Source organism: Homalodisca vitripennis, chromosome 3 (assembly GCF_021130785.1).
Source record: "Homalodisca vitripennis isolate AUS2020 chromosome 3, UT_GWSS_2.1, whole genome shotgun sequence".
Classification (NCBI taxonomy): domain Eukaryota; kingdom Metazoa; phylum Arthropoda; class Insecta; order Hemiptera; family Cicadellidae; genus Homalodisca; species Homalodisca vitripennis.
In genome coordinates this window covers 133,828,227-133,842,972 of record NC_060209.1, presented here as the reverse complement: position 1 = coordinate 133,842,972, position 14,746 = coordinate 133,828,227, and the positions used below count along the sequence as shown (strand labels likewise).

The 14,746-nt window shown below is 31.6% G+C and overlaps 2 protein-coding genes across 4 annotated transcripts in view; one reads left to right on the top strand and one right to left on the bottom strand.

The window, feature by feature from the left end:
* LOC124357547 (tyrosine-protein kinase Btk29A) overlaps positions 1-887 on the bottom strand; it is a 142,906-nt gene extending 142,019 nt beyond the window's left edge. The window contains exon 1 of one of the 3 annotated variants that reach the window (XM_046809450.1): positions 744-887. The gene's annotated coding sequence lies outside the window, so the exon portion shown is untranslated. Of the gene's footprint in view, positions 1-616 lie in introns of all 3 variants that reach the window. The other 2 variants (XM_046809449.1, XM_046809451.1) reach the window with 2 other exon arrangements.
* A 2,839-nt stretch (positions 888-3,726) lies between these two features.
* Positions 3,727-14,304, top strand: LOC124357546 (proteasome maturation protein). The gene is made up of 5 exons (XM_046809448.1): positions 3,727-3,887; positions 7,076-7,173; positions 9,251-9,311; positions 10,672-10,818; positions 14,037-14,304. The coding sequence occupies exons 1-5, from the start codon at positions 3,885-3,887 to the stop codon at positions 14,151-14,153; spliced, it is 426 nt and encodes a 141-aa protein (XP_046665404.1). The 5' UTR covers positions 3,727-3,884; the 3' UTR covers positions 14,154-14,304.
* Positions 14,305-14,746: the final 442 nt, after the last annotated feature.

Genomic DNA, 14,746 nt, shown 5'->3' with positions numbered 1-14,746 from the left:
ATATGTTATAGGTTATATTTTTAATTTTTGCAAGTGAGTGAATTCGAAGAAACGTCAAGGCATAATATTTACTTTTATCCACATCACCTAAAATGGCCTATAATCACTTGCTCTACAATTTCCTCTAAGTAGTTTACTTTCATTTCCACAAAAGAAATTTTGGCGTTCCGTACCACTTATGGGTAGTATTCTACTCTATTGCATACAATTAATAGTAGGCCTAAGCCTGGCATAATCTTATATTAAACATTAATTTTAACAATTTGTAAAAACATTTTAAATGATTTTCCTATAGTAACACATTAGATTACGCTTAAAATTTCCTGCCAGTAGGCAAAAGAGAACTTGCTGTAGTCTAAATTTTAAATAAGACAATTAACATTCACAACATTCTCAAACTTGAAAGAATTTTGTTTATTTTTAAAGACAATAGGGTCTTGGATGTCAAGCAAATACATTAACTAATTTGTAGTTTACATAGTTTTGACATAACCGATGAAGGCCACTAAGTTTTACACGTCTTCCATCAAAAACTGTACATAATGAATTAGGCTAAATAAGCTTAAACATGTTTTTGGCACAATTTGTAAGTAAATTAATACAATACTTTACTTACAGATTTTAAAAAATCGTTGTAATTATTAATGGAATGTTTACATCAACATGTATACACTTCTTACGAGAATTTAAAACTAAAAACATTTATTAATCGACGATCACTAATATAATATTATGCATCATACTTGTTTTAGAACAGGAACAAAGTAAGTAAATAGAGTAGATACTTCAATCGGAACACTGGACAAGTCCGGTCTACAGTCTGGATTCTGGACAATCTGTCCTGAATGGAATAGTGGATAGACCAGACCGAACCAGCATCATATGTCCTCTGGAAATCGGGATAAGGAACATTGACGGACAAAGAAGAAAAATATTTTCAAAACAAATCACCCAACTGACACGTCATGAAATAAATCCATTCTTGCGGGTAGAAAATAATGTATATGTAAGAGAAGGTTTTTTAATAAAAAATAATTGATATTTTGAGTTTATTATTAGTAAAAATAAACGCGTTGCTTAATAACATTGCATAATAAATACACATCAGCTTAATAACATAACAAATAACATTGCTTAAACAATTATCTTCCTGAAATATGTCGGTCTTTCTGTGGAGAGCAATCTTCAATCTACAGTTTATTAAACTGTAACGAATACTATTGTTACTCCGTTTATGGTATGACATAATTAGTCCGAAGTCTAAATTTCAAATTTTTGAATTATAATCAACTTCCTAACTATAGAATTATTGATGAATTCGTCTTTACAAAGCTGTTGTTGAATTTGATCGTAATGGTTCCCAGTAAAAGACAATATTCGTTCTCAGTTGTGTTATCTATGTCCACTATGTCAACCCTTCACCGTAAATGGTTATTAGCTTCTCCATCCATGATGTTATAAGCACGATGGAAAACCCGCAAAAATATTTCTGGATGACAGATCGGCCTATATGGCAGAGCCAGGGATATGTGTAATTCTTACACACCAAAAAACAACCCCTCCCCTCCCATGATACAGGCACCATTTTCAGCGACTGGGATTTGACCATTAGTTGAGACATTTCACTGAAACATAGTTGTAGCAAAATATTGCCATAAACCAATGAAATGTCGCTACTCGGTTTTGTGGCCTGGAACAAATGTTATTTTTCGCACTTTTAAAGCATCTCAATATTTTTGGCAATTACAGCGGGTCGTCTAAGATAACTGCTGAACGCTGCTGAAATATTTTCGCTGGTCCATTGAAAACGAGCAATGTCTTCAATGAGTGGCAAGCCTGATATTCATGCCACACGGAGTAGCTCTTTTGTGTTAACGTTGGCATACTCTCCCAAAGTCTTCGTAATCTTAAACATACACTAATCGTAGTGTAATGTATAAATCAGAATTGGCGCGTAATTGATCACAAATCCAAGGGGCCCACTAAGCAGCAGAAGCATACGTTAGTTTAGAACGTATTATTACTAGATAAAAAGTTAACGTCATGACGATGGAAAGAAACAGTCATTGGAAAAGTAGAGACATCATGCAGCCCATGATACGTTTCGCCAAGATAACTTTGTTATGTGTGAGAGCTGGAAAGTTTAACCTAAAATCAAAAGTAACGCAAAAATATTTAACTGTACTACTCCATGCAATCGGTTCGTTATTAAAAGTAACAAGGCATGGAGCTGCCCCAGGCGTTTCTCCTTTTTTTTAAACATACCTGCTGTTTAATTTTTTTATTTTAATTAATTTAAAGATTTTTGCGGGGGAGAAATAACAGTGTTGGAGCGATAAGTTAAACACTGCAACAAAGGGGATAGAAACTTTTCAGGGGTAGCTCGAAAGTACTGGGGTAGGACGAAGCCAAATATGAGTGGAGTGTAGTAAGAAAATCGCGAAAGATCGATACTCTCAGTTACCCGATACCCTTAGCCTTGATATTTATGTTAACATTAACAAGCCTCAACGGTGGGTAATCAGTGCTGCAGTTGCTGCTGGACAAATGTGTGTAATAAAATTAATATGACGAATGAAATAAGTATTAAAAGAAGTAAATATAGGTTTCATTAGACAGATAAGTAAATTATAAAAAGAACACATGAGTAGGAATATGGTAAATATTATATCAAGGTGCCGCACGTGTAAAGATTCAAACCCGAATCGCTGAAGCTCTGAAATTATGCCATAACTTGTTAAAAAAAAGGTGACCATCCCCCGAATTTACTTCACATTCCTCTTTTTTCAAAAGGTTGAAAGTTTAAGCTTTCCTTTCGAGCCCTTTCTGCACCAACCTAAGACTCACAAAGTGTAACAGTTTACGTATAGAAGTTAGCCTACAAAGTTAAGCATCGAAATGAGCACCCAGATACTTCGATTCTTGCAGAATTTGCCTGAATCCCCGTAATCCATGCACTATTCAAGGAGTATTGCAAAAGTTTATCTTATTATTTTTGGATAGTAGTAGAATTTTTGCTAGCAATTTTGTTTTGTTGAATGATATTACATGTGAAACTGAGTTATTTTATAGCCGATTTATTTTCTTATCTTGGGATACGTGAGCCTTATGCGTGTCACTGGTTTGAACATTAAAAAATTTTCCTCTCCTGTGAAACTAAGCCACAAGTATATGCAATTTTCTAGACATCTGGCGTACAAAGAGCAGTCGTGTTCTTCTCTGGAGTCAAACAGCTCTTCATTTTTTAAACTGGCTTGTATTAATATTGTGTCTCCTTAATGCATTTTCTATTTACTGGTCCCTCCTTGAATGTAAGTAATATAGGCCAGTTTAGGATGATCTTCATTTCGACTATAATCTAAAGGGCATATATTCTGACACATCGTTTTCGTTAGTTGTGTGTGGAAGTTTGGATATTTCCTTCATTAATTTTATTTTTCTCCATATATCTCTTAGGAAGTTCAACTTAACAATATTGAGCGAATTCATTAACTAAATATAGTACAATATATCTTACAATAGTATCTTATTGTTATTTGTCAATAGTTTCTTTAGTCGAACCATAAATTGCTTAAACTATTATTTTAGTTTAAATACAGTTTGATACTGTAGATTTGTAGTATTGGGTTTAGAGTATGTAAATGAGTCATTTTGACGTTTATACCTTGGTCTTTGCTGATAGTTGTTCAGGTATGTCCGCTTAGTCATGGGTAATATTTGCATTTGTAGTTGGCAGCATTGAATATGGTGGCTCCTGTGCATGATATGATAGACATATTGTTCAAATTTAGTAAGTTCATTGAATCCTTTTAAATTTGCCAATTCATTCTTGTACTTTTTGTACTAATATTTTGATTAATTCTTACACGAGGTATTTGAACGCAATGGTAAGTAATATATTATAAATTTAAGTAACTGAAATGTAATTTTGCCGTATAGTCTTTATATATATTTATTAATTTGTGAACCCCAACTTTTAGGTTATGTTTTATGATCTAAGTTTTATGGCATGGCTCAAACAATTCAAATATATATATATAGCTTTCATTTTTTCGGGAGAATAAATTCTCCAGAATGTTCCTGCCATCTTTGAATAATATTGTAACCAAAGGTAACAGGAACATTTAATATTTTCAGTAGCACTAAGACCAAAGTATCCAGAACAGGAATACCTAGGCATACTCTTTGTAAGTAACATAGCATTCTTTAATATTTCTTTTAATCTTAAATTACAGTATGAACAAAATTGATATTTTCTCTACCTAGCCTAGTAAAGTGCAAATTTACCATGACGGTATCAATTTACAAAATCGTGACCATGGAAAGGTATGTTAATTTTTTTTTTCCTGAAAACTACAATTTTTCCTGAAAACAATAGTGAAGAAAAAATTCGTCGGCAACGAAAATCAAAGGAGTTACGATTTTTTGAAATCCTCTGAAAACTCTGGTTTTGACAGTACCTCTGGCAATTTTACTGAAATGATGACGTTAATCCTGTCAACGATGCCTGCCCGCTGCACAGTGCTGCGCACTGCTTGCTCTTTTAGAAAAAAAATTAACTCGAGCTTGCAAAAGTCGAATCCCAGATCACGTGATGCCCCTGATCCTTAACCCTCCAAGTGTTGTTCGACAAAATTTTGTCGGTTATTTTCCATTCTTAATGCAATAATGGCCGAAAGGCATCAATATAATACAATGATATACTTTCCCCCCAGTTTATATGCACCTGTGATAATAATACTTGGCTATAAATGCCCAACCCATGAAAAAAAGTCCATTTTTCATGGTCACGGTATTGTAAATAAATACCACCATGACTATTTTACTATAGCATTTTAGTTAATTACTGACAATGAATTTAATACACATAGTTTGAAAGGCACCCACAAACCATATTTTTCATGCAAAAATTAAAAAAATGTTTGAGGGAGTAGCCTACTCCTTTCCACAGCTGTAGGTATGTGGCTTTTGACTTGACCGGATCAAGCCATTTAGGCTACTTGAAGTCATGTGTAAAAATACTGTTCTTGTATAATCTTGAGCGAGCGGGAAAGTGCCTAGTGTATGTTGGCAGAATCACATGCAGTTCATCCACACACTTTACCCCCCGGCTGCATTATTATAAGCAGCCACCAACACAATCAAATCATGATTATCGATCATAAATATCAAATACAACATTTTATATATAGATATTCATAATTAATCATTGCTGGCTAATTTTATTTCATTTAAGTACTGAGTAGGCTAGTGACATCATTGCCAGCTGTTTTTATTTTATTTATGTAGTAAGTGGGCTAGTGACACCTGCAAAAACAATGGTGATAAACTTGCAGCTATTGTCTCAAAATGTATTCAACCTTGAACAAATGTTTTAAACAACAACTCCTTTAAATCTGAAGTGCCCGGTTTGTGGTAAGAAGATGAAAACTAGAATTAAAGGTGGAAATCAAATAGTATTTCACTGCAAGAAAATTTAAAACAAACACAACATATCAAAAAACGCAATTAAGAAGCCTTTTTGAACATTCTAAATTTGCCACTAAGAATATATTGAAAATCATGGAACTATTTTTTTTTTTGGAATCAAACAAATTATCAAATCATGGATGGCATGAGTATTGTATCTTCGATTATAACTACTTAAACCAATTATTGGTATTTCAAATTACAATAGTTCAGCTGTTTTTATATCTTGAAAAGTGATATTTTCGTGATGAATAAAAACTATCTAGGCTATGTATAGTAAAATTATAAAATGTAAAAAACAGTCTAACATTTACTTACTATTTTGAAGGATACCTTATGGTATCCTATTTTGTGTCTGACACCTTATGACACAAATAAAACATATGTAGGCTACATTACCATTGTACTTGCAAAAACAAATAAAACTAAACAATAAACTGTTGTCAAATTTAAAATAGATACGTAAAAACAAATAGGCAGCTGTTTGAGTAATTGTTAATTTTCAAAATGATAATTTAGGTTTTTCTTTGATCCAGGAATAATATGTGAGATGGTTGGTAGAGCATTCTGGAACACCTAGTATAAAGATTTATTTATTTATTTTTGGTTTGAGTTTGGTATGCCCATTTAAAATTCAGTAGTTTGACATTATAAGGAAAACTCGTCCAAAAATAGTGGCTTCCGGATAATATCAAAGTACTTGTGAGTCTGACAAGTTTTAATATGACATGGTTCACAAAAAATAATTATAGGTAATATCTTTTTTTGTATGAAATGGTAATCATTTTTTTATTTGTGTATTTTTAGGGACGAAATATTTATTATGTTTAACCTAATGGGTTTTGAGTTGGTATTCCAGTACACAATTAAAAAATCATTAATCTTTTTAATGAGAATTAATTTTACTTAGACAAATTTTACAATAATTATTACTGTAATTGTTTCTCAAAGGATAAAAGGGAATCCAAATACTTCTGAATCACAATAAACAACAATTTATTGGAACTCATACAGAGACACTGTAGCTAGCTTGTCTGTAGGATTTCTGCCCATAGAATAAAAAGCAATTATAACTAAAAGATATTACTATGAAGTATTCTCTCTTTGAATTTCACTTTAACTTACAAACTATTATTATGAGAAATCTTACTAAAATCAGGTAGGCAGTTTTAGATTTCCAAAAAGGGAGTGTATATATATATATATATAAATTATATATATAAATTATATATAGCATTTTTTGAAAATCGAACTGGCTCCCTATAATATATATTTAGGAAATATATTAAAATTTAGGAATTGACTCATCTAGACCTATACATACCATCAAGCCTTTGGAGAACTGGGTGACAACTGTTTTCTTACTCTTCATCTACAAAGCCGTTTTCTTTATAGTGCCTTGCAACATGGGTGACAGTCTCAGCTATGATGTCATAAATGTCTGTGACTATGTCCTCCCTGCGTACCAGTAGCTTTGATTATACAAAAAAAAATATTTCAAGATAGTACGTAAATATTTTTCATTGTATAATCAAGATTTCAGTTTTCCATTATAATCTGTTTATTTATAGTTTGCTAAGTGTATTCATGTTTAATGATGTTTTAGAATCTTGGAGTGGGTCTTCAAGGAGCCATGCCAGCTCTAAAAACCTCTAGCAAGTTGAAAGAAGGAGTTTATGGAATGCCAGATAAGATGGTTTATGGGTAAGTATTCAAATACAGTAACTGAATATGTATAAATGTAATTTGTTTAGCTTTGCTCTGCCTATATTTTAATTCTACTAGTTCACTTGATTGAGAATCATTGAAATCATTTGTTTTTGGAAATGTGTGTTCCGCCATCTTACTCGTTTACCTCATCATTCCAGTGGAGTGTAATAAAGTTTGCTGAAGTTATTTTGTTGTCAAGATAAGTGGTTTAGTTCTATAAAACTGTGGTTATATAATAGTACTGAGAATTGTAGATAATGTTTTATGTTATACAGCTTTCTACTTGTGATTGTTCAGTCATTGCTAAGATGTGTATGGACACATTGAAGTTAGTAAGTACTGTTAGTAGGCAAAAGAAACTTAACCCTTAGCGCTCCAATGGATTTCATAGAATGATTTTATAGAATGTCCCAGCACTCCAGTGGCCTGCAATGCAGGCCAGCGCCATACTCAAACTAGCTCCGGCGGCATAAATACATTTTTTGTCCTTGCGCTCCAATGGCCTGCAATGCAGGCAGATACTAATTTGCTTGAACGCTCCAATGGCCTGCATTGCAGGCAGCACGTATTGCGTCATATTTCATTTTCTATGATTTTTTGTAGTGTATTTATACGGTACCAAATCAAGTTTTCAGAATTAGAAATAACCAGTTAATAAAATGCAATATTTTCAATAACCAGTAATACATTTTTTAGTTGAATTAAATGCAATTCTTTATATCACGTTTGTAAGGGAATTGCATATCATGTTTAGGTCAACCTTTTTTTTTTTGCTTGCTGACTGATATTGTTATCTCTATGTCAGACATTGAAAGGGGAGATGACGCAACATCTCGATTGTCCTACAGCTCGGTCCCACCCTACATAGCTTATCTGTTACACGAATAGTAAACAAAGATAACATCTACCACATCTGATGACAAGGCGGAAATGTCTCACATCAGTTGTAGTTAATTTTATTCAAATACTATTATTAGTAACTCGTTAAAAAAGTTATTTCATTTATTAGCAATTTTTGTATGTTTTTGGTAAATTTGTCTTGTAAACATACATATGTTATAGCAATATGCTATGGTTTTTACACTACTGTATATTGTTTAGGTTAGGTTTTATTCATTTAAATTTTTTTTGAATAATAAAAACCATTGAATCGATTAAAAACTATTTATTTATCCTAGTATCATCTTTTAATAAAGTATATTTTAAAATCATTTGTACATTAAATAAAAGATAACTAAGAAAAACAAGTAAAATACATGAAATAAGCTAACTAATTAAAAAATTAGCAAAGTGTTAGTACTTAAATAGCTATTAGTAAAGTAGACCTTTAAATTGGCATTTAAACTGTTACGCAATGGTTGGCTCAAAATAATGTGGAGTGCAAACACGTCCATTGCAAAAATAAATAAGAGCTAGTGGGGAATCCGCCATGGTCTGCAATGCAGGCCGCTGGAGCTGTGGGACAGGCTAACGTATTTTAACTGGAGTTGGTGGGGAGTCTGCCCGTGCACCGCCATGGCCTGCAATGCAGGCCTTTGGAGTGCAAAGGGTTAACAAATCTGGTCTTATTTCCTATAAAATTGATTTCACTTAAACTCTTTTAGTATTAAGGAATATGTTTTTATGTTTATACTACAGTATATTATACTGAATAGTAAAAAGAAAGTAAACAAACCCTGTACCCCATTTGGGAGTGATTTATGAAAGAGAACAGTTAAAAGGGTACTCAATACCTTGGAAGATCATATAAATAAATTAAATATCTCATTTCCTTCTTTCTTTTAACAAAATCCATCTTTCCTGGCTTTCAATAAAAAAAAATACTGTTCCATTTCACTGTAAAAAAATTAAGACTGGCATTTTTGTAAAGTTATATTTATTATAATAAAGATTAATCATGTATTTTATTATGGCTTCATAGTACTTTTAAGTATGTCCCATCTCACTGTAAAAAAATTAAGACTGGCATTTTTATAAAGTTATATCTATTATAATAAAGATTGAACATTTATTTTATTATGGCTTCATAATACTTTTAAGTACATAATCATAAACTGAACATGTTTTTCAGCTTAGGAAAAATACATGACAAGGTCACTGCTTCACACCCACTTGAGGAGTCTGAAAGGAATGTAAGTATTATATTTATTATTATGTTATTCCGATTTTTACAAGTAATAACAACAGAGCACAATATTACTTTAATTAATAATAGAATCACATTGAAAATTAATAATATAATTATGTAAATGAGATAATTGATTCTTTCACTGTCTATAATTGTTACCTTTTGCCAGTGACTTGTAATTATTGTTTCTAGCTAAAAGGTCCATTGTGTTTAAATATAATTGCCCCATTTTGGTCTCTCAGCCCTTTGGGTACTAACATCTGGATATTCGAATGTGCCTGCAACTGTTAAAAATACTAAAATGTTGATTGTATTTTTGTATTTTAAACAATTTTTAATAATTTTTTTTAATGACCACTGCTATGGGAACGAACCATTTCAAGACTAAAATATAACTACATCTCGTGCCATAGTGTCACAGCATCGGAGATAAACAAATCAATTGACTATTTTTGGGAGAGATAGACCTTTGACCTTTCGTTTTAGTTTTTGATTTCAAAGTCAGTCATATTGAGTATCCAAGTTTAATTGGCTGTGATTTTATTATATTTTAAATATTTTTAAGTTTTCTAGTTAATTCATTTTTTAGTTTTGAAAATCAAAGTGGGGTAACCCCAAAAGAAGGTTGACTTAACAATTGAACTTCAGATTTTATGTATAAAACCTCAGTTATTTAAAGTTTGAAGTAAGTTTCTTCACTGTTTTATTGTCTTGGCTTCATCTCATTTTATTTTCAGTTTATCAATTTTAAGCAATTTTAGACTTTCCCACTAATTCAGTATTCTCTACGTTCTTTAACTCTCACACTTAATTATATTTTTATCAGCTACCAATGGCAAGGATATGTTGTACTGTAAACACAGTTTTATTGTGTAAACCCAAACTCAACTTCTTTTTAAGTTAGTCCCATGCAGTAAATAAAATTCAGATAAAATCTTCCAAAATTACAATTTATTTTTAACAGATCGAGCATTTATGACCATTATTCTAGTTACTTTCCTTTTTCTCTTAGCAGGCTTGACATAGGTAGCTATTTTTAATAGGATTTTAAAATTTGGTAATATTATCTGTCTGTGATGGACGATACGCTCAATATTCAATATAATATTTGCCAATTATTCAGATTGGTATGATTGTTCTTCTATCCCCCAATTAACATTTCTCCCATGTAGTTCCAAGGTTAATTTTGAAATATTTTTCGACTCCCTCATAAGTCTATGTACTTAAAAGTATCTGTGACTAGTTGACCATGATTATGTTTAAATAGTGTTTTTTGGTTGATGGAATCTTTGAGTAAAATTATAAAATAGCTTTTAGATTTGAACACATTAATATTCCTATAATGGAAAGTATTTATTTTTCAGTATGCAGCAATGCGAGATGCTACGCAAATGACAGTGCTGCGTAACACACAAGGGTTGCATGCACCTCTACGCCTAACAATGGAGCGTCGGGCCGCACAACAAGTGGGGCGGTTGCCTTTTCTACCCAGTAGTAACTTGCAATTAGAGGTAAGATCAACTTGATTATTTTTTATTCAAATTCAAAACTTCTTTATTCATAAGACAGTACAGGTATTGTACATAGAATAGTGTCAAAATTATTGTGTCACATAATGTACAGATTTATAGAATAATACAAAATATAGTGTCAGTTATCTAATATAAAAGTAGTCTTAATCTATTGTAATAATGTATTAATGTATTATAATAAGTGAGTACTAAACTTTTTAGGTTCTTCTCACAACAGTAAAGTGAGGAGTTCCTTTCACAATATTAGGGTGTTACAGTATTACACCCTCCCCCAGGAGGATTTACTTTTTGCTGGTTTACATCTGCCAAACAAGCAAACACGTACAGGAAAAATTAACATTTTTTTCTTACATCTAGGTGACCTAATTATGTCCAGAAGCAGAACATGACCACAAATGTTGAGATATAGGGTAAAGGGGATAACTTAATTTTAGAGATGTCTTAAATAAATTAACTACATATTACAAAATAAAATTTTAGGGTAATTTTAGACAAAGATATATCTCTATAGCTTATTTGCATGTTGAGATCAATAGGTTGAAAAGAACTATTGTATTATATTAGTCTTTTATGAAGGTTACGGAAATAAAAAAATTAGCAGATATATAAGTTTTTTTTCTGTATTTATAATGTAGTTAAAAAGAAAACAAAAATAACACATAAACATTTTTCATATTTAATAGTTAGATAATACAAGTATCTTTGATATACAAAAAGGTACAACGTGTTTACTTAGTAGAATCATGTTATGTTCAACAAATATTAAGTTTGGTAAGAAAGTGATTTAATAACGTCTCAGATCTACTTTCATAAAAAAAAATGTACTTCAGCACATAATGGCAGGAATTGTTGCCGCACCGGTTTTGTTACGCACTTCGGTTCTCATAAATTTATAAGCACTTGATAACATCTTTCGTACCTGACTATGAATGGTCTTATCTATGGTTTTATGCAAAATTATTTTCACAACTAAGTGATTTAAATATTTAAACTGGCAACAGTTGAGATTATTATGCAGCACAAGTATTTCTATTAAATAAATACACTGTCTTTTACAAATCAAAAGTAACCGTTTTCTATAACACCCAATGAAAAGACTACAGCTAAAAGTCTGTAATAAAGCACTGAAGGTAATGGCAAGCACAGACGTGGTAACTGACATTTTTGTCCATATTGAGTTACTAGTAGCTTGAAATTCTATGCAATCTATTGCTAGGGTAAAATGGCCGTAAGTGCCCAGAATATTATTTAAAAGTTGTTATTTTGTTAGCCGTAAGTGCAGTTTTTAACAACTTTACTAAACCAAGTAATAGTAAATGACGAAACCTTAGCTAACTTTGGTTGAATATAATTTAGTTACAGCTATTGGGTGTAGTAAATCCCACTTACAACTGAAAAAGCTTGGCAAATGACAGATTAAACTGGTTTTCATTAGTTAGTTGTTTCTATACCTAGTGACCAATACTACACTGTTTTGGTTATATGGAACACAGATTCAACTATTTTGGCTTAGTACAGTTCACTTACGGATAATAATGCTTAGCTTATATAAGATTTAACTGTTTTATTTAACTTTAGTAGTGTTGGTTATTGCTTATTTATTTACAACAGCTGATAAAATAGTTTGTTGAGCACAATAGTTTTAGGTTAATTTTGTTCAGTGTTTGTGTTTATGTCGTGTCTGTTAGTTCAATATAAGAAAATAGTATTTAATCGTTGATGTACTGATGTTTGAGAGTCCAAAACGTGTTCAAGAAGTGATTTGATAATGAAACTTTTGGTCGAAGTAGTGCACAACACGGGCAGCGTCAATCTGCATAACTGTGCAGTGTGACCAGAGATCCCAGTGTTTATGATGTGGATGTCTATTTCATCAGGGCTGAAATTTGTACATGTATTGTTTTGTAATGTACACTGTTTTTTTAAACAGTGAAACGTCTTTACAAGAAGATCGCCAATGTAAGTCTTAACTTGTTCCCAAATGATTATGTAACTTGCAGCAAAAGTAAGCTTAGTATAACAAGCTATGAGGCTCATGTTCAAGTTGTAATTAAAGAAAATGGTCTTTTTAATATTTAAGGGAGATGGAATTTTTAATATTCTGTTATTGAGGAGATAACTGCTGTAGGCGGTGCCTCTATTCTTTTAATAGGGATCTTAATATCAACGATTTAGACCCATCAACAAACAAGATTATGTTTGATGAACTACTTACTTCATTTGACTTGAGGAGGGTACATCTACCTGCAACTAGGATAACTGTCACCATAAGAAATCAGTCTTCTGTTCTCCAGCGAGAAGAACGACTGCTACTTCAATTGATGCAGTGTGTACAAATCTCGGCTGTGACTAAACAGACGTCCACATCATAAACACTTGGATCTCTGATCACACTGCACAGTTGGGCAGATTGATTTTATAGGCTTAAATACCTTTAAAAACTGAGTAAACAAATCAGAAGGAAGACTTTGGTCAAGAAGAAGAGCATTGCTGTTCACCAGCTTGTTTGTTACAGTCATTTAAAAATTCAATGCTGTATGCTGATTTCCCTTAAAATATACTGTTTTTATATAAGTTTTACACTGGGTCAGCTCTTAGTATTCTAAAAGAACTTAAGCAAGTAATTTGAGCTTTGCAGCTCTCTTCATTTCTTAGATTTATTGAAAATTTGATTTTTGGCTTTTTATCTGTTTTAATCTTCTTCAAAACAACTTTATCTTTAATCCCTTGTTATTGTACATATGCTTAATTGAAACCACCATGCCAAGTTTAAACTTCTTATAATTTTCCATTCTTGAGAAATGTTTTAATAATTTATTGGGGAAGTCCTCCCGGATTTCAACAGATTACATTCATGGAAATTCTACTGTGCTCTTCCGACCCAATGTTTGCCTTTATGATTGACCCATTCCGATCCCGGGTACTCAAGAAATAGCCAAAACAATAATTATAACTGTGTCCATATAACTTTTCTTGTCATAATACCATGATATTTTACAAGGCTTATCATGTAGTGATTACCCAGTTTATATAAGTATTTACGGACTTAAATTACTGAGTGTAATGTTTTTTTTCTCAAGAAATTTTACAAGTAATTATGTAATTTTTTCTGTGAGATAGTAAAGGCAAATTTCAATTTATAATTTGTTATCACACCTTTTATAATGACAAACTTTGAAAAATTTTACTGAATACAGGTGCTGCGAGGTGATGATGTCACTCTGGACTTCTGTGACATTCTCAACACCCCTGATGTCAAAGAGAGCCTATTCATGCCACATGCTGTTGTAGAGCGCAGCTTGGGCCTGCTTTAGGAGTCTAATATCATAATTATAAATGTATGGAATAAATGTTTTCTTAACTATCATCATTTATTTTTTAATTTTAATCTGTTTGTTGGGACTTAAGATTATTTATGCAATAGAGAACATTATTGAATAATAATTAAACTTGGTTCCTTTTCTATCTATGCTTTTTATTTCTGTACTCAAAATTATTAATATTTGATTTGATACTTTTTTGTTTTGTGAGAATGAAGCTTACGTCACTGTAAAGAGTAGTTCTTTCTAAAAATATATGTGCTTATTTCACAAGTCTAGAGGTTTTATTAACATGTAAAAAATTTAGTTGCCTAGCAACAGCACACTTATGTTTCCATTTTGCCAAGTATGTTATTCATATCTAGAAGACTGAAATAGCAAATGTCTTAGTTGTAATTACTAATACATTTCACAAATTATACATATTAATTACAAATACAATTACAATACTGTGTTTTTGTATGATTTGTACGCTGTGGTGTTTTGCTTAAATTTATCTTTATCCAGGAAACAACTAGTATAATATATCAATTGTAAAATTTTATTCCACACTATGTGATAATTTTATTGGTTTTGGAAAATCTCTT